The 19365-nt window shown below is 38.3% G+C and overlaps 1 protein-coding gene across 13 annotated transcripts in view; it reads left to right on the forward strand.

Annotated features, from left to right (window-relative positions):
• Nucleotides 1-19365, forward strand: part of Bnc2 (basonuclin zinc finger protein 2) — a 420512-nt gene that overhangs the window by 66754 nt on the left and 334393 nt on the right. For 9 of the 13 annotated variants that reach the window (XM_074051763.1, XM_074051764.1, XM_074051766.1 and 6 more), the window contains exon 2: nucleotides 2331-2420. The exons of 3 other annotated variants lie outside the window; for them this stretch is intronic. In XM_074051763.1, coding sequence (XP_073907864.1) covers nucleotides 2331-2420 — 90 coding nt within the window. One more of the 13 variants, XM_074051773.1, reaches the window with a different exon arrangement.

The raw sequence follows: 19365 nt of genomic DNA on the forward strand, positions 1-19365 counted from the left end.
CAGCTAGAATATATTATCTGTAGAATCAGAATAAAGAAAAGTATGTAAGTATATTATAGCTGAGTGTGATATGTCTAAGGAGCCAGACATTGCCTGTTGTAATTGTAGACCCTGGAACCTTCGTTCTATATCATGGGAAATTCAGGCTTCTTAATGTCTATGCAGTCATGTGTCACTTAAGAATGGGGATGACACTAGGAGATTTAAGAGATGTGGTTGTCATGTGGACATCATAATGTGTCCTTACACTGTCTTAGATGGTATAGCCTGCTTTTCAAGGAGGTAGGGTATAGCCTATTTCTCCTAGGCTACAAACAGCATGTTATTGTGCTAAATACAATAAGCAGTTATAACACAATAATATTTGTGTATCTAAATGTATCTACATACAGAAAAGATCTAGCAAAAATATTATGTAAGATTTTTGAAAAATGGTGGACTTTATAGGCACTTACTATGAATGGAGCTTGCAGGACTGTAAGTTGTTGTGAGTGGATAAGTGAGTGGCTTGGGAGTGAAGATGAAGGCCTGAAACATTAATGTAAATGACTGTAGATTTTATAAACACTGTATACTTGGGCTGCACTAAATTTACAGAAAAATTCTTCAATAATAAATTAACCTTAGCTTACTATAATAGTTTACTTTATAAACTTTATTGTTTTAATTTTTTGGCTTTGTTAATGATACTTAGCTTAAAACTCATTGTACATTTTATCCCAAAAGCATGATTTTCTCTATTTTTAAAGGTTTTTTTGCTTTTTAAACGTTTTGTTAAAAATCAATAGGCAAACACACATTAGCCTAGGTCTACATGTAGGATTGTGGATATCACTGTGTTCCACCTCTACATCCTGCCCCACTGGAAGGTCTTTAGGGGCAATAACACTGTGGAGCTGTCTTCTTCTCTGACCAGTGCCTTCTCAGTCCTTCCTGAGTACCTGCCTGAGGCTCTTCTCTGTTCAGAATGGTTGGTGGTTTGTGGGGTTTGTTTCCTTTTTCATCATAGATTTGCGTATAAGCAGATAATGCCCCACAAACATTCTGTACTAATGAACACTTTTTGGTGTTTGGAGCCATGTTTTCAACATTTTTTAAGGCTCTTGTCTGTAAAAGTGGCTCCCAAATTCTTCACTGTGAAGCTTTTCTTCTCCAGCTATTTCTTTTTCTTCTGCCTTCTCTTGAGCTATGTGTTCACTAGGTCGTAAAATTTTTCAGCTCCATTATATTCTATGGAACCACCATCATACACATGGTCTGATGTTCACGGAAGCATTATTTACTGAAACATTGAAACTGCACAGCTCTGAGCCACTTGACATTCAGATTGTGGGGTATGTATGGTGATAGATCGCTTACCACAGGGTTTGCTGGTGACTAAAAACAACAGTTCTGTTTTCAGCTTAAGTGACAGAAAGGGCTAACCATTGTTGTCATTATTGCTACATGGTTCTTTACCTTCTACCTGCTATTCATATATTCCGTAGGTATCAGTTTATTATATTTTTAGGCTTGTCGGTGTAGTTATGCCATGAAAATGGACTTACGGGTGGCAGGGAGCATTGAGGGTAATTCCAGAATTCTTCTATCATTTCTATGTAGTTTAGTGGGAAATTCCAAATAAGCACATGCTTACTCAATGGTTGGCACTTAGAATGGATTATTATTATTTTTGCAGTATTGGGGTTTGAACTCAGGGCTTGTGCTTTCCATGCAAGTGCTCTGTCACTTGACCCACACCTAAGGCCCTCGGATGGCTTTTTTTAATTCATAAAGATCTTAATGTAATTTTAAATATTACTTCCAGTTAGGGGAATTCCTTTAGTCTATAACATGATACAGTTGGAATAATTACATAGAAGTATAGTGGAGTCAGGAGACAGCTTTGTTACAGTTTAAGTGTGATCTTAGGGGTAGTACTTTTAACTCTGAACTTTGTTATCCTTGTCTATAAAATGGGAATGCTAGTAATACTTTCTTTTAGAGTAGTTGTGAGGATATAGGAACATCTTTTGTAAATGCTTATACATTTCATTTATTGACTAAGGTACTCTTGCCAAACTACCTAAATTAGAATGGAGGTGATTTGGATCAAGTTTCTGAGTTCACAGCCTAGAGCCAAATTACATTTGTCCATTCTACTTGGAGGGGGGAGCATCAAAGATGTATGGTTTTAATCTTATTTTTGTGAAATTCTGTGCCTACTCTAGCCCCCTAGCATCCATTAAAAAACTTGAAAATAGTTCATTTTCTGTTCCTAATTACTTGGCAGAAATTTAGAATAGAAAGAGAGAAACTAGTAACAACCAACCTTTCCTTTGCACTTACAGATCAACAAAAGGGATTCTTGGGTCCTAGAGACCAAAGAAAGAATCAGCAGGAATGCCCAGGGTGAATTGATGGATTGCAGAGCCTGGCTGGTAATTACTTTCACTGAGCTGAAACATTAACTTGATACATGGGATCTGGGCCAGATGAAAATCAGGAGATGGACCTTCCCCTAACCCCGCCCCTGTGGATACACCACATTTTCCTTTTGGAGTCAGTCTTCTCTTTGGTAGGATAGCTTTGAGGCTTGGCTTGGGTTTTCAAGCCCAACACTGGCAGATTAGAGTGGTAACTTTAGTTTTGGTTGATGTGGAGATATATGAGTGTTCAGGTCAGCCAGCTTTCCGGGGTGGCAAGCAACCACAGTTTCTCGAGACTTTTCAGCTGGATACCAGGTTTTAATAGACCTTTCTCATCTTGAGGGGTTCCAGTTTCTCACTGGTAAGCTTTAGCTTTTTTTTTTTTTCCTTTGTGATGGTAGTGGGGATTGAACCCAGGGCCTTGCGGCTGGAAGGCAAGCACTTACCACTGACCTACATTCCTAACCTTGAAGCTTTAGCTTTTGAACTTTATGACAGTCTTACCAGATATATACCTAGCCTTAAACTAAGTGATAATGTCATCTTTAGGCTTTAGGAGACCAAAAGAGCCTCCTAAAAGCTAACACATGCTAATTATTAGTAACTTCCTAGATTGCTGTGCTGGGAAAGATTGTGAAGCCATGATGAAATTCTGTGACATGATTATGTAGTAATGCATGGTTTCCATGGGTTGGGAGGGGCCACATATATATTCTCAGGTGGACATCAAATCCATAGGACATGAGAGCCCATTTAATTTACACCATTGTAAGCTCTAACCTTGAGAAGTTTGTTGAAGCTGTTTCTAGCTCATTAGAACAAAGAATGGACTTGAACTCAAGCTTTCTGAGTTCAAATTGGTTGTTACTTTATGGGGATAATAGTTGTTACTACTTTAAGAGATATTGAGAGGGTTAAATGCAAGAATCTATACTACAGTTTAGAAATAGTGACTGACATTGAGAAAGACTTAATAATTGAAAGCTCTCATTGTCATCATCACCATTTTACTTTTATTATTATGCCTATCTTACTTATTGCTACAACCACCATGTTTTTTAAGGTAGCCAAGCAGTTCTTTTTGTGTATCATATTGTCAAACTTCTACTTCTTGTTTATATTAAAGCAAGTACTCAACTTACAACTTTATATAAAGAAAATCTGACAATGTTTGACACTTTTGAATTCCATGGAGACTCAACAAAAGGCATTGATTGAAGATAATTGAATGATAGTTAGCAATCTTAATTTTGGATTTTGTGTGTTTACTGTATATCAATGAATTGATTATAGTTATTAATATACAAAGGTATGTCAAATGTGATTCTACTCAAGTTAATTCTCTTGAAGCAGGACTCCATGAAATCCTGATTTATTGTTGAGTAGACTCCTGTACTTGTTTATTCAGACATTTACATTGAATGTACAATTTCAAGTCTTTTAAGTGTCCTTGTCCTGTTAGTATAGGGCTTTAAGTTGGAATACTTCAATTATAATGCATATTGTGATATGCAATTTTTAATGACATGGGAATGTAATAATGACATATTAGTTGTTAAGAAATGGATATATGACTAAAGTATTTAAGAAGAAAGAAATGAAGTCAGTTGTACCTTGAATGGTTACTCTGGTCCTATTCCTGTTTGATGTTCTTGCTGACCCATTGGCAGTTTGGCTTAGGAGGAGGAATATGGGCTCTGGAGTCAAATTGATTTGGGGCCATAACCCATTGTCCTTATTTTAGAGCTGTGGGATTAGGTATGTTGTTGTTCTGAGCTTGCATTGTCATTAAAATCAGGGTGCCATCTTCATTGCAAGTTTTGCTAATCCTGAAAGTAACTTGCTCATAGACGTGTTCAGTAAATGTGAGTACCTTTTCTCCTTCTGACCACAACCTTTACCTCCCCACCCCTTTTCCCTGCATTTCGCAAGGATTAATTTAAGTAATAAAGGAACTTAGAAAGTTTTAGTTTTGTACTAACATTTTCAGTGGTTTGACTTTTAAATCATCTCTTTACTATGAAAGTCTTGGCTCCCATAAATCTCACACTCTTGGGAACTAAACTCATGACAGTCACGAAGTGTCTTACTTCAAAGGATGAGAAAACCAGTGAAACCAAAGTAGTGGTGTTCTGTCTGGAACAGTGTGTGTGCGCATGCCTGTCCTTAGGATCTGCCTGGGAATGTGGAGAGTAGCATTACCACCCCTGCTTGCTGGCAGTGATGTGCATGGTGTGGAGAAGGCTCGGGCTGAGCTGGGGTTTATAATTGCATGGGTGTCTGGCCTTCCCTGAGCATTCTTTCCCCTTCCAGGATTCCTGTAATTGTCATCAGATGTCTCAGTATTGCAAATGTTTCCGGTATTACAGTGACTTCTGTAGTGTGTTTAAGAAAAAAACCTGACCAGAATTAGCAGTCATTCTTTGTTTGTGTATATGTGTGCAGATTGAGAATCTCTGGAGTATAGGTAAACCAGTTGAGACCAGCACGTTGGCTCATATCTGTAAGGAGGAAGAGATAGGAAAGATCTTGGTTCAAGGCAAGCCCAGGCAAAAGTTACCTAGGACCCCCATCTCAACAAAAGCCAGGTGTAGTGGTACCTGCTTATGGTTTTAGCTATGCTACATATGAGGCATAGGTAAGAGAGACAGGCTTAGGTAGGAGGATCATGGTCCTAGGCCAGTCCCAGGCAAAAACACAAGTCCTTATTTGAAAAATAACTAAAGCAGAAAAGGGCTAGGGTGTAGTTCAAGTGGTAGAGTGCCTCTTTATTAAGTGTGAGGCCCTGAGTTCAAACCTCCTGTCACCCCCTCAAAAGAAAAAAGAGACGAAAAACCAGTCAAATGTGGCATCCTCCTTACTGTGTTCTCTTGAGCTTTCCCACTTCCTTTGCTAGGTCTTTTCCACCTGTATTGCTTTAAAGGCTCCCCCAAATAGGTGAGGAAGAATGAAGGCAATATTCCTGTTTTCACCTATAGTCTGCTTCCCTTTTAGTCTCATTGTTTCTGGGGACTATAATACAGCATTGCATTTTTCTTGAGTCAGCTAAAGAATTTAGGGAAGTTGAGAGATAGACTGGATCATGAATGAGCCCTGTGAAGAATGATTCAGGCGCTTGGGTTATCCTCATGCATGGAGGAAAAGGGGACATCTGAGATGGACCCTGAATTATACCTTGTGATAATACTTGAATGACAAATGATGACATTACTTGGAAAATTAGGTGTTCCCAGAGACAAAAACAACTTCAGCCCAAAGCACGTAGGTTGCAAAGATGGTTGTATTTGTGGGGCTTGGGGTTTGTGTTTCAGGTTAGCTTAAAAATGAGAAAAACTTAGTGAAATTGCATTCCTACTTCAGAAAGGGATCAGCCTAATGGTTCTAATATTAGGATGAATGCAGTCTGTAGAGTGAAGATATAGAAGAGGGCTTGTATTCTGTGTTTCTTTGGGATATTTGAATTTTCCTTTATCATAAAGTTATGACTGAAAGCCCAAATACAGAAAGGTGTCTTGTGTGTGTGTGTGTGTGTGTGTGAGCGTGTGTTTCTTTCTTTCTATCAGATAACTTGACCCTGACACTGCTTTTCAAGGAAGGAAGAAATTGCCTAAATGAGAGAGGATGCTAATTAAAACAAAAAGGGATGATTGACATGTATAAACCCATGTGTTCCTTCCCTCTGCTCCCCAATTCCCTAAGCAGAAACTGACTAGAGAAAGGTGAGGTTGGATAAGATTGCTCAGCTAGATCACATTGGAAAGTGTAAAATTGAAGAGAACTTAGATTGTTTCTTCTGATTCATGTTGTCGACTGAGAAATTCTGCTTTTTTAAAAGCTGCTTTGATTTATTGGCTCTTACTCACCTAGCAAGTAAAATAGTTCATTGCTTTCTGGTGCCCGGTTTATGTAATGATACGGTGTTCTTTTAGCCAGCTCTAGATAGTGATATTGACTGTTATGCTTCTTTATATAAAGGAGCCCTTTTATAGTTGTCATATGGATTTTTAAAAATAATTGAGTTAAATATTTGACGTCCACCTCAAAATACTGATGTCTATCCCACCTCTCTCCAGGTGGCTGGGGATGGAGGATGGGAACAGGAATGCCCTATTTCAACAAGGAGGAGAGACGATACCTGATCAATAGAAAAAAACCTCAGCCATGATAATTGCATTCTCCTTAGCAGTGATTGGTCTTCTGACTAGTCATGTGATTAAGTTCTGGTCAGTAATTTGTAAGAGGAAGTGTGCTGGAGGAAGGTGGATAGTTTTCTATCCAGAGATAAAGACAAAAAAAAAAAAAAAAGCTTTGGAATGCGGCTGTGATGTTCACAGAGGCAATGGACCAGACTAACAGCAGGAGGTGACTTTTGGCAATGAGAAAGGCAGAGCCAGTGTCATTTATACCTAGCAGTGGCACCACCTCTGACTTCTTACCTTATAATCTGTAAATCACACAACCCACTGTTTATCAGTTAAAGAATTTTCTGTTTCAAGACATGAATGACGAGTGCCCCTTTTTTGGTGGAATTTAAAACTAAAATTGAGCCTTCCCAAAATAGTTGCCCACCAGCTAGTGAAGTCATTTTACCCACCATCTTGTTCTCATTGCTGGTGTTACCTTGATGAAAGGTGTGATGGGGGCAAACACATTCATGTTTAGTTTGTTCTTTTATTTTCTTTCTGCTGTTTATAAATTTTGTACTCTTTCCTAAGGCACTTACTTCTGCCTTGGATTGTTATTATTAATAATAAGACAAAGGAGAGTGTAAAGGATTGAGAAATAATCTAAAAAAACACATGGTATTATTAGAGCAGTTATTCAGTTTTCAGTTAGTATTCCTTTGGCATATTAGGTTTGTTTTGGTGTCTGACTTTGTTGACAGTCCTGTTATTATATTAAAGCTGTTTCTTGTGATACATTTTCCATTTTACTTAAGAAAACTCACTTTATTTCCTACAATGAATTATAATTAGGACTGTTTGGTACTGAGAATCTTTTCTCACTTAATACCCCTAATGAGATACAAATGTTCTAAATGTCCTTATGAGCGGATTATATTTAGAGAGGAATCCACTTATTTTAGTTAACTAATCCCTTTGCTTTTGTATCATACATCCTTATTAGGCTCTCACGTTCCTGTTCCATATGGAATTCTTTGTGAAATCAGACCTTAGCAAGCAGTGTTATTAACTTTCAGGGTCAGTGGTAGTGAAAATGTCAATGAAGCTTGTTGGCTCTACATATCTTGTTTTTATAACACTCTTCCTTTTTTACACACTCATGATAAATACAAGTCTTTCCTTATTCTTGCAAAGTGAATTTTATTTCTTAATTGGTTCTATTCTGGTATTAATGTTTCTGTTTATTTGAGCAAAATAATTGAACCTATTTGAACTTTTCCATTCTATTCCTTTGTCTCCTTTTGCACTCTGGGAATGGTCTTTCTGGCTCCTGGAATCGGTGGATGTTTTGCTTCCTTGTGCTTTTGCTAGAAATCCAAAAGTGTCCCAGCAGTATTAACTGGTATTAACTGGTTATGATGTTGAGTCATATTAAATTAGATTTGTGCAACATTTAGGAGTTAGTGATAGATGCATATGTATAGGAATTTGTGTGTGTGTGTGTGTGTGTGTGTGTGTGTGTGTAGATATATGGGAACCATATTTTTCTTTCAAAGAAAAGCAGACAGTAATAAAGTTTTGAAGAACTTGACCTATGCAATTACTTTCTGAGTCCAAATCCTGGCTTTGTTGCATACTATTTGGATGTTCTTGGATGGTTATTTAACTTCTTTATGCTTTGGTATTCTATATAATGGGGATTATAATGCCACTTATCTTGTTGGTTGGATTCTATGAGAACACTTAGGAAAGGCTTACAGTAGTGCCTGTGATAGTCTAAGTGTATAGTTGATATGATTGCGTCTAGGTGAATTTTTAAAAATACTTTCTAATATTATTCTTCCTTGATCCTCACAACAACCTTGTAAAGAAGATAGTATTATTGACTTTCTTTTATACAGAATGCTATAGAAATACAATGTGAGTATATAATTTTGTTATTAGTAATGGAGTTGAAATTACAGTCTAGATTTCTTATATAATCTGTTATACTCTAATTTGACTGAGGCTTGGTCTTTAGGGAATTGTCATAATTCTGTAATGTTAGAAGATGGGGATAGAAAGAGTATCAACTCTTATTTCATAAATCTACTCCAGTCCTGAGTCAGTACATTCATTCTAAAAATATTTACTTATTCAATACAGCTATTTTTCATTTTATTTGATTCTAGTTTTCAGTTAACATGGTTAATTAAATAACAGCAGGCTCCCAACAACATGTCCAAATTTTGGTTATCATGTTTTATGGGCTGTGCGTAATTGTGTAAAGTGCCATTAGCTCTTTCTGTTATTTGATTCATTAACAGACAGCAAAACATGTAGTTGTGTTGCCTCCTTGTCTCCTGTGATAAACCCATATAACATGTCATAAAAAGGGATAGCCAAAAGAGGAAATCAGTTAACAAAGATTAAAGTGTAGCAAAGAAATGAAGAGAGTTCACACTTGAAGTAAAATTTGAACTAGGTTTCTGGAAAAAAACATCTAGAGGAAACATTAGTGTTTTAGAGTCTGTATATGCAGCCAGGGGACCTCAGTGTTGGTTAACTAACTTATTGACATAAATCAGGAGTGTCATTACGTTAAAAAGGATGAGGAGGAAAGGATGCTGGAAAACTTAACCTTTCTGAAGGAACTCTGAGAGATACTGCTTGACTGTGAAGACACAAAGGCTAAAATGTTGGAAGTTAATCAAGACTTAGAACAGAATATGGGAGTGCATTAAGGCATAGAAAAGATACAAATACTTCAATGAGCAAATTTTCCAGTGTACTTAAAAAAATGCTGGGCTTTGTTTTTCTATTGTCCTATACATTTATAACTGGTAGTAAGTTTTCAATGTTTTGATTTATTTTTAAGTATTAATGTAAAAATTATTTTTAATTTAATTTTTGTTTTAGAGACAGGGTCTCACTATGTAGCCCATGCTAGCCTCAAACTGCTACCATCTCAATATTCCAAATGCTGGATTTGCCTCCATACCTGGTGACAAATTTTTTTTTAAGATCATGGAACAATGATCATTTTTTTATTGGTTAAAGATTGCTCTGCATGGTTTCAGATTGTGTGACCACTTTTATGGTCTTGCATTACCATACTAAATGAGGACTGTATATTTATTGAGCCAAGTAGGCACTCTTATAAGTGATGGGGATACATTAATGAAGCAGACAGGCAAAGCCTACATATACCAGTATAGATTTATTGGGTGTCTACAATGTGCTGGGGTACATACACACATGTAAATAAAAAAATAGTCCTCTTCTCAAAGAGTTTGTATTTCACTTGACTCATGAGAGATGAGGTCATTGTTCTCTAACATATGCCTTCATGATATGTGTAATGGAGTTCTGTGAGTGCAGTGGTGAGGGAAAATACCAGGTATTACTAGGTTCCACAGGAAGGACATCTAACTTACAAGCCTGAGAATATGAGGGGTGGGAGAGGCAAAGAGACAGCCCAGAGGACTTAATTCAGAAAAGCTGTGTTGAAGAAGGGGCTGATGGTGAGAGACTTCTGTTGAAGAGCACAGGACATTTTAAACACTTAGGTACAGCTGAAATGTGTAGGGCAAGTTAGTGGCCAGATCAGCAATGCTGTGGAACTTATAGGCAATGGAACAGGGTCTTAGAATTTTCCCCTAATTTCTTTTAAATTAAGGTATAATTTATGCCTGGTAAAATTGACACACTTTAACTGTGCAGTTGGGTGTACTTGGTAGAAGTCCTGTAAGCACCACCTCAACCAAGATGAAGAACATTTACATCACCCTGTAAAATCCCTCCATGTTCTGGAGGGACTAACTTCTTCTGCCAGCACCTGGCAACCACTGATGTGTTTCTCACACCCATAGTTTTGCCTTTTCCAGAGTATCACAAAACATTATCTTAAAGCTGGGCTGTCTTATTTAGCCTGATTTGTTTGAGGTTTATCCATGTACAAAACTTTGGGTTTTAAGAAAAACAATCTCTGATGGATTTGAGAGGGTTTTTTTTTTTTTTTTCCTGTGTAGGGCTGGGGTTTGAACCCAAATCTTTGCTCTTGGTATGCAGGTGCTCTACTGCTTGAGCCATGCCTCCAGCCGTTTTTGCTCTGGTTATTCTGGTGGTAGGGTTTTCCTTTTTACCCAGGCTAGTCTCCTGTTTTATGATCTCCATCATCACTGGGATGACAGGTGCTTGCTGCCAGGTCCAGTTTTTTTCCCCATTGAGATGGGGTCTCATAAACTTCATTGCCTGTGCTGGGCTAGAACCACAATCCTCCCAATTTCAGCCTCCCACCTAGCTTGGAATGACAGGTGTACACCATGATGCCTAGTTACTGGTTAAGATGGAGTCTCAAAAATTTTGCCCTGGCTGACCTCAATCTTCCATCATCCCAGTCTCAGCTGGGATTACAGGTGCTTGAGGGGCCTTTTATTGTAATTTAGCCAGGTGCTAACGAGGTAGAGCAAATAGAATTGCAAAGTCAGGGCTTGGTTTGAGAATTGGTGAAATTGGTTTCAACTGAGGCAGGGCACATATGAGTGGTAACAGGTGAGAAGGATTAGGCCACGTATGTTGAGGCTGAGGAGTGAGTGTGAGGTTATCCTGAGGTGAAGCCCAGCAGGGTATCGGGTATGTGAAGGAGTTACTTTCTCTCCTTCCTTACCCTCTTTTCTTTGACTCAAATGTGGTGGACACTGATCTTGCTTAATTAAAGGGCTCCTTGTTTGTTTTCCTCATTTCATACCATCACTACCAAAAATTTTCTCCTGACACTAGACTTTGAATCATGGACTGTTGTTGAATCAGATTGTCACTTCACACTTGCTAGGCAGGAGCTCAACCTCTTGAGTCACACTTCCAGCACAATTTGTCACTTTTTAAAGATCCATTATCTTTACATAGTATCAGCTAACCCAGGTCACCTGTGGTTCATTATTTTTGATAAGTAACAGTAGGATAAGTGTCACTAGAGAAGCTAGAGTTTGGTCTATGGAATTACAAGTCAAGTTCAGTTGTCACAAGCTAGTTACAGACTGGGGTTATCCTTTTGTAAAGATTCTGGTGTGCTTCAGGCATGGCTCAAGCACCTGCTTTATAAGTGTAAAGCCCTGAGTTCAAACCTCAGTACCCTTTCTCCCCTCCCCCCAGAAAAATGATTCCAGTAATTCTTTTTACTGGAAGGGGTTCTATGGGAACTGTGGACTTTTGTTTTTAATGGTGATCTTGTACATGGTTGGCAAGTGCTTCATCACTGAGCCACATGCCCTGCCTTTGGAACTGTATTTTTTGAGGTTACAGTATTTGAACCAGACAGAAATAGTGGTGAAGGAACACAATATTATCCATACTTAGACTGTGGTAGACTGACTTTTTGTGCAATCTCTGTTTCAGTGGGGTCCTGAAGCTGCATCCGGCAATTCGGTGCATCCAAGTACAGAATTCCTGTTAATATTATCTGCCTGGCAGGAGGAGAAGCGCCCTCGGAAGTGGTAGTCAGAATAGTCATCCCTCTCAGGAAGAACTTTTCAGAGAAAGGCGACTTACCACACAAATGCCTACACGCAAAAGAGACTGAATGAAAAAAAATAAGCCCACCATCATAATTACAGTTAACACAGCATTTCACCCTCAGGATAGCTACATGAGATGTAAGGAGTTTTATTCTACTTTCTTACAGGTAGGGAAACTGAGGCACAGAGAGGTCAAGTAACCAGCCCAAAGTTAAACAGCTAAGCCTGGCAGAGCTGGGCTTGAAACCCAGGTAGTCTGTCTCCAGAGTCCATATTCCTCTGTGTGTACTTTAGTTTCTATTTAGAGTTCTGGTATGCTAGTGCTGAAAGGACTCATGAAAATTACTTAGTTTCCTTGTCCTTCATTTCATACCTCAGAAGAGGGAAACCTCAAGAAGACTGAGATGACTAGCTCAAGATCACAGTTGAAAGTTGAGACATAACTGGTTCCCCCTGCCCAGGGCTCTGGCCACTCTGGGAAGTTTTGTACCCTTGTCTTGGTTGCTTGTCAGTTTTGTATCAATGAAGAGAGATGTTGTTGAAGTAGCCAGAGTAGCAAAATAGGCGTTTAATTCCATCTTTTCCCTTGCTTTCAGCCCTCGCTTGCTTGGGAATGTGTTAATTTGTGCTCTTCCTGTCCCTTCTGCCATTTATTGTACCCTAGGGAGCCTGGAATCTCCACTATTTTTCTCTAGCCTGTCCTCTTTAATCACTGAATGTCCTGTCATTTGCTCATCCCACTAGCAGGTAGGGAGGGGAGGAGCTGCCCTACCAGCTGGATTGGAGTTGAGTTTTGAGGATGGGTGAGGAGAAGGAGGACTATTGAAATGCTGAGGGTTAGTACACTGAAGATCAGAGACCTTGTTCTCTGTGGTTCTTATCCTCTGGTCCCACTTGTATCACAGTCATTATCTCTTGGGCTCCAACCTGTGCTTATCCCCCACTTTTGGTGCAGGACACGTCTCTTTCTGCAGTTGGGTTCAGAGCTAGGGAAGGGAGTCCAGTGGAATTTGCTTACCTACATATCTGTTGTCATGGAGTCCTGATTATAAGGGTATCTGGATAGAAAGGAGAACTCTGCCTTTAGCATTTTACACTTCAGATTTGTTGTAACTTTATTTTGAGGTGCCACAGTTTGGGGATAAATTAAGTTTTTAAAGTATCTGTCATTCTCTCTTTTTAAAAAGCCTCCCTTGTGTGTAAGCTTATTCAGGTGGAGACTGCTTTTTCCTGCCTTTCCTTTCTTTATACTGGGTCTTTGTATGTAAAAATTTAAATCCTGTCCTAGTTGCTTCCAGCTACCTAAGAATGAAGAGGAATATTAATGCATCATGGTCACCGTTCTCCAGTGACTTACTCTTTCTCCACATTTTCTATAATTAAGAATGTCCTTCTCAATTTTGACTCAGAATACCTGAAAAGACTCCTTGTTTAGTTAAGAGAAAACAAATTTCCCCAGGTAAGTTTCCATATGTTTTCTGTAAAAACTGGCACGCACTTTCTTTGTATTTTACTCCTGTCAAATGAGATCTTTAGAAGAGTAATCAGCCAGTCAAAGCTGCTCAACTCTCATTGCCTTTATTTTCTTGGGCAATTTTAACTCTTTTTGTGCTTTCCAGGAAAGTGTGCTTCTCCCTGGTATCCCTGATGCTGTAATTACATAGCTATCTGAGATAGCCCTTGAGTTCTATCTATTCTGATCTAAGTGGGTGCTTGTGCCCTGAGGAATATTTTCCTTCAAGACTCTGGGAAGGGCCCCTGGCAATATGTTCACATGGTCATTACTTTGGTAAAGTTTGCATATACTTCTGCAAGCTTTTTTCTTTTCTTCCTTCTTTCTACCTTCCATTTCTCCCTCCTCTGGGCCTCAACATACTAAGCATTTGCTTTACCCCTGAGCTATATCTATATTTCCTACATACTTTTTCTCAAACAAACTCTCTTTAGTGTACAGAGTTTAGGTCTTGCCAAACCTCCATCCATTCATTCGTTCATTTCATTTTATGCTATGCTAGGGATTAATCCCAGGGTTTTACATATGCTACACAAACGTTATACCAAGGAGCTACATCCCCAGCCGTTCTACTCTTGAATATAGCCAACCCCTTTAAAGAAATATGCACCAAGAAGCTCTTTATCATCTTAAGTAGTCACCTGATCCACTTAACTTTCTCTGTGGCCTAAATTCTTCCAGTTGTAGTATAAGTTCTTATAATCTGGCCTTTGTGAAATGTAGAACAGCTGCCCATACACTGTCAAACAGGAGGTGAAGGCCGTGTCAGAATCCTTGCCAGTGAGATAGTTGAAGCCTTGGGCAGTCTAGTCTTGTGTTATAATGAGTGTTTATGTGTAGACACAAATTAACCTTGAGTTGAGTTTAGCACAGTGATTTTAGCACTAGTTGGGTTCTAGTTCTTTCTCTATAGTGAAAGCACATTCCATTTCTTTAAAAAAAATGGACTGGATGCTGTTTGCATGAAATACTGTGTAGTACAGGTACACACAAACCTTAGCCTCTAACAAGTGACCATTTTTCTTCCTATCTTACAGGCTTAAGCATTTCCTTTCCCACTCCTATCATTTGGCAGTACCTGGAACTAGATTGTTTTAACTTGCATGTCTCTTGGAACTGCTCCCTCTTTAAAAACAAAAAACAGGCTCATTATGATTGCTGTGTAGTTAAGAGGGCTGGGGTTGGTTTGTAAGTGAATGTCTATCACTGTTACTCCTTTTCATTCTCACTGCCCTACTCTTGGCTTGTAGTAACTGGTCATATCACCTTCAAGTTCTCTTCAGGACTGTCTACCTGTTGAGATTGGAGGCTTTTAAAACATCTCTGACTTTATCACTCTTTGTTCCCAAATTCTACCCCGTTGCAGATTCCGTGGTCAGAAGTAAGCCATTACCTCTGTGCTAAAGGCCCTCTTTGAGTGTAGGCCGGCTTACTTTCTACTTCTGTCTCTCCTTGACCCTCTATCCATACTATGTCCTGTCCATGCTGTTTTCCAGGCATACCTCTTACTTTGCAGCCTTTTTCTTAAGGCACTTATCTCTCTGTCCTTTGTGGGACTGTTATTTGTTCATTTATGTAGTGCTCCTTACTAGAGTTAAACATTCTTAGACGTGCATTGTCTTATTTATTTTAAGAGGTGGTAATAGGTGCCTAGTACTCAGTGAAAAAAGGAGCACCAAACTAGTACAAAACCTTAAGGTGGCATCCCTACCACGGCTCTGAACCGTCTGATTGTCTGTTTACCCAGCCTGGCACAGAGCCACCTGAATCTCAGTGCATTCTCATGGAGTGAAAAGGTAGTCACCAGTGGTTTCTTACTCATGTGATGCTTCCTTCCATTCTTTGAATAGAATTTTTTTTAACCAAAAGTTTTGATTTTTTGCTATTGTACTGGAGAAAATAAAATTGGGTACTATTTCTCTGTTGGTTGAGATGTCACTAGTCACTTTGTTTGACATTTTTAATTCTTAAAAAAAATCTTCCAGTGTTTTTATGCATATATAAAAAGCTCATAAATTTAAGAGAATTTTAAAACTTAAACTTGAAAACTTACTAATGCACTTTTGGCTAATTGGGTTGTCATCTAAGATTAGTAAAGATTGATGTAGTTTAAACACGACTTGGCTGTTTCATTGGAATTACTTTAACATGGTTAGACAGCATGAAAGGAAGGTGAAGATAGAACTACTAGTTTAAATGAAGTTGGCGCTTAATTTGTGAATTAATTTTTAATTTGAGTTTGTTGTATAGATACCATGATCAAGTGTTAAGTATATAATATGAAGCAGTACATATTGTTTGAGGCTTTTATTAGCTCTTCCCAAATAGATCTTAAATCTAAATCAATATTAAAACTGTTCTAAATAGTAAAATTGTTTCATTAGACAACCTGAGCTTCAGGTAAATTTGTAGACTCTTGATTCTTGCAGAAGTATAAGCTTAGATATGATACAAGCACAAACCATTATGATTTGCATAATTTATCTCTTCAACATAAATATTGTAAAGTAAAACTGCTGTCCTGGAAATCAGATTTTGGTTGTCTGAGTATTTGTGGGCCTAGAGGAGGTTTTAGGATTATGTTTGTATTTAGATTAAATTTGAATTGTAAGTTAAGATTTATGGTGAGGACTGTGTTTTATTTACTTTTACAAAGCTTATGAATAAAAGCAACATGTGAATTTGATCTTTGGGAACCAGCCAAGTTCAGGAAATATGGTATAATTCTATTTTAATTGTCTCCCTTAGTTGCACCTTACTTCTGTTTATTTGCGTGTTTTGTATTTAAGACATTAACATATTTAGTACCTGTTATTGGATATATTTGAATTTCTACTAGAGTCATACTTTCAGAGTTTTAAACTCTGAAAACAGCAGCAACAGAAGACATGTCTTTGTTTAAAGTGGTTAGAATGATTATACTTTGATATTTTTCACTACATGGAACACACACCCCTAGCTAATTTCAGAGTAAATGCTTCTAAGAATTAGGCATGTTGGTTTCTGAGATGGACTATTTACTTACTCACTCATACTTAATATATAATTCAGAAATATTTGTCAGGGGCTGGGATGTAGCTCAATGGTAGAGTGCTTGTCTAGCAAGTATAAGGCCCTGCATTTAATCCCCAGACCTGCCTTCCCCCCAAAAAAGAAAAAAGTCCAGTGCATACTTTGTGCTAGAAACTAATTGTGGATGCATGGTGAGAAAAACAGAAACATTTCTTGCCCTCAAAAGTAATTTTGAATCTTGTAGAGAAGAAAAATACGAAACTGAGCAACCACAGTACAATGTACTATGATAAGTGCTATGTAATCCTATGGCCAGAATCCTGTCAGTGCAGACAGAAGTGGTGTCTGAAGACTTCCTGGAGGAATTGACACCTCTTGCCTCCATGTTCTTCAGTGAGTGAGATGAAGGGAATAGAAGGGTGGCTAAGAATAATCTGGGCAAGAGGATGAGCGTTGGCAAAAGCTCTGAGTAGCAGAGAACTCGGCACCTTAGAAGATGACTGTGTTAAAACTTTGGGCACCTAGAAATCAGACATTTAGAACGCTCTCATTTGGGATCAGAAGAATCTTCCTCTGCATTGACTTGATACAAAAGAATATGAGAAATGGCTATAAATGTGTTGTTTGATTTCCCTTACCCCTGCAGAAGAAATACTTGTTTATTTAAAAAACTTTGAATTTGGCATTTTATACTAGTGGTCTCTAAGATACCTGCTCATAGAGAAACTTTGAAACTGAATCTCCATTACATCTGGATAAGTAATAAAACCGGAACTTGAACTAGACGTTTTGTGGCTGGACATGAAACTGAAGGCTAGCGTTGATGTATATTAATAAGAATGCGACACTATTATATCCAGTTTATTTTAGAGTGCCCACATGGCCCTAAAAGCATTTCATCTAGGTCTGATGGTTTTTATAAAGAGAATTTCTGTCTCTTACAGGGAATGTTCTTAAGTGCACGATTAAGTAACCTTTTGGTTAGGGACTTGGAATACATGTGAAGGAGTAGAGTTCTATGGAGTTAGGATTCAAAACAAAAATTTAAGTAAGTATTTTTTCTCTTCTGTGTTTTTTTTTGTTGTTGTTGTTGTTGTTTTTTTAAGATAGGGTCTTGCTATGTGACCTAGACTAGTCTTGAACTCATGATCTTCCTACTTCTGCTTCTTGGGTGCTGGGATTACAAGAGTAATTAAACTTGGAATTTTTCCTTTAAGATGTCAGGAGAGTTGTTTCTCACAGAACCAGGTAGATGATCTTAATACTGAAAATCACTTGGTTTGCAGGGCTCTAATTTTTTTGTGTTCTTTAAGGCTGAAGTAGTAATGTTCTCATCTGTTCATTCTGTGTTCACTTTAATGGCTGACATATCACTAATAAGTATCTGAAATCCACCCCCCGTGAATACTTTATTTAAAAAGTTGTATTGAGATATAATTCACATATCATACAATTCACCTTCTTAAGTTATCCTTACTGGTTTCAGTGGTTCTTGGGGGTGTTCGCAGAGTACACAGTTACTACCACAATCAATTTTCTTTCTTTCATTTTGCTTTGGTTTCTGAGGCAGGGCCTCATTGTGTACCTGAGGCTGGCCTCGACTCCGAGCACTCTGGCTTCAAGCCTCTCTCTCGAGCTGGGCTACCATGCTGGGTGCACAAGTTTAGAACATTTTTATTACCTTAGAAAGAAACGTGTACTCTTTGTCATCACCCTTAGCATTACTGTTTCCCCTGAATGTAGGCAGTCACTAATCTTTCCTCCTCTGTGGATTTGCATATTCTGGACATTTCATACAAATGGCTTCTTCCACTTCTGTGGGATTTCCAAGATTCATCTCTGTTGCATGACAGAGCAGTACCTCATTCTTTTTTAAAACCTAATATTGTTCCAGTCTATGGGTATCACATTTTTGTTTGTCCATTCATCAGTTGGTGTACCAAGTACTTTTTGGGAAGGTGTATTTATAAAGGCAAAGCTTACTAGTGTTGAAGGTATGTATATAAATAGGTTTAGGATCTCTGCTTTTTGCTGGGGCTGGTCTCAGACTGTGATCCACTTCCTATGCTTTCTGTGTTCTTGGATTACAGGTACACACCACCACACCTGGCTTGTTCTTTGAGATAGGATCTTGCTAGGGTCTTTTGCCTTGGCTGGCCTCAAACTGCAGTCCTACTGTCTCTGTCTTCCGAATAGCTAGGGTTACAGGTATGAGCCACTGTGCCCAGCCTTTGAAATGAATGTATCTAAAAAATGTCATTTGTCTTCAGAGGCCAAAAGTGTAGCTTTTACAGCTGCCTTACACAAGGCCTTTGCTGCCTTGCCCTGTTCCCCTGTTTCCCATCGTGTAATATTTATTTTATATTTAACAAAGGGGAGTCCTTTCTGACTTTGTTTGGGTGTCCCTAATTTCAGCTTTTACTACTTCAAGAACTGTATGAGAGGGACCCCTTCTGGAGCCTGGTTAAGGGAAAAGCTCAGGCCTAGAAGTCTGTAATCTAGTTGTGAGCTCTGGGCCCACTGTGTGTCAGAAGTTGCTTTTCCCTCTGAATCCCTTATGTGCAAAATAGAGATGATTTCTTGGAAGCTGTCATGCAGGAGATACCATGAGACAGTTTCTAACCGATAGGAGCTTAGTACACCATGTCCTTTCCATCTTTTACTTGGATTATCGTTTTGAATGTAGTGGCTTATGTCATTCAGTTTGATACCACTTCTGTTATTTTTTAGTTAAAAGTATTATTTATGTATTATAACGATCTATCATCACAGTCTGTAGGTTGGGGTTTTTTCTTTTTTTGTTTCCAAGACCT

The sequence above is a fragment of the Castor canadensis genome, chromosome 13 (genome assembly GCF_047511655.1).
Source record: "Castor canadensis chromosome 13, mCasCan1.hap1v2, whole genome shotgun sequence".
Lineage (NCBI taxonomy): Eukaryota > Metazoa > Chordata > Mammalia > Rodentia > Castoridae > Castor > Castor canadensis.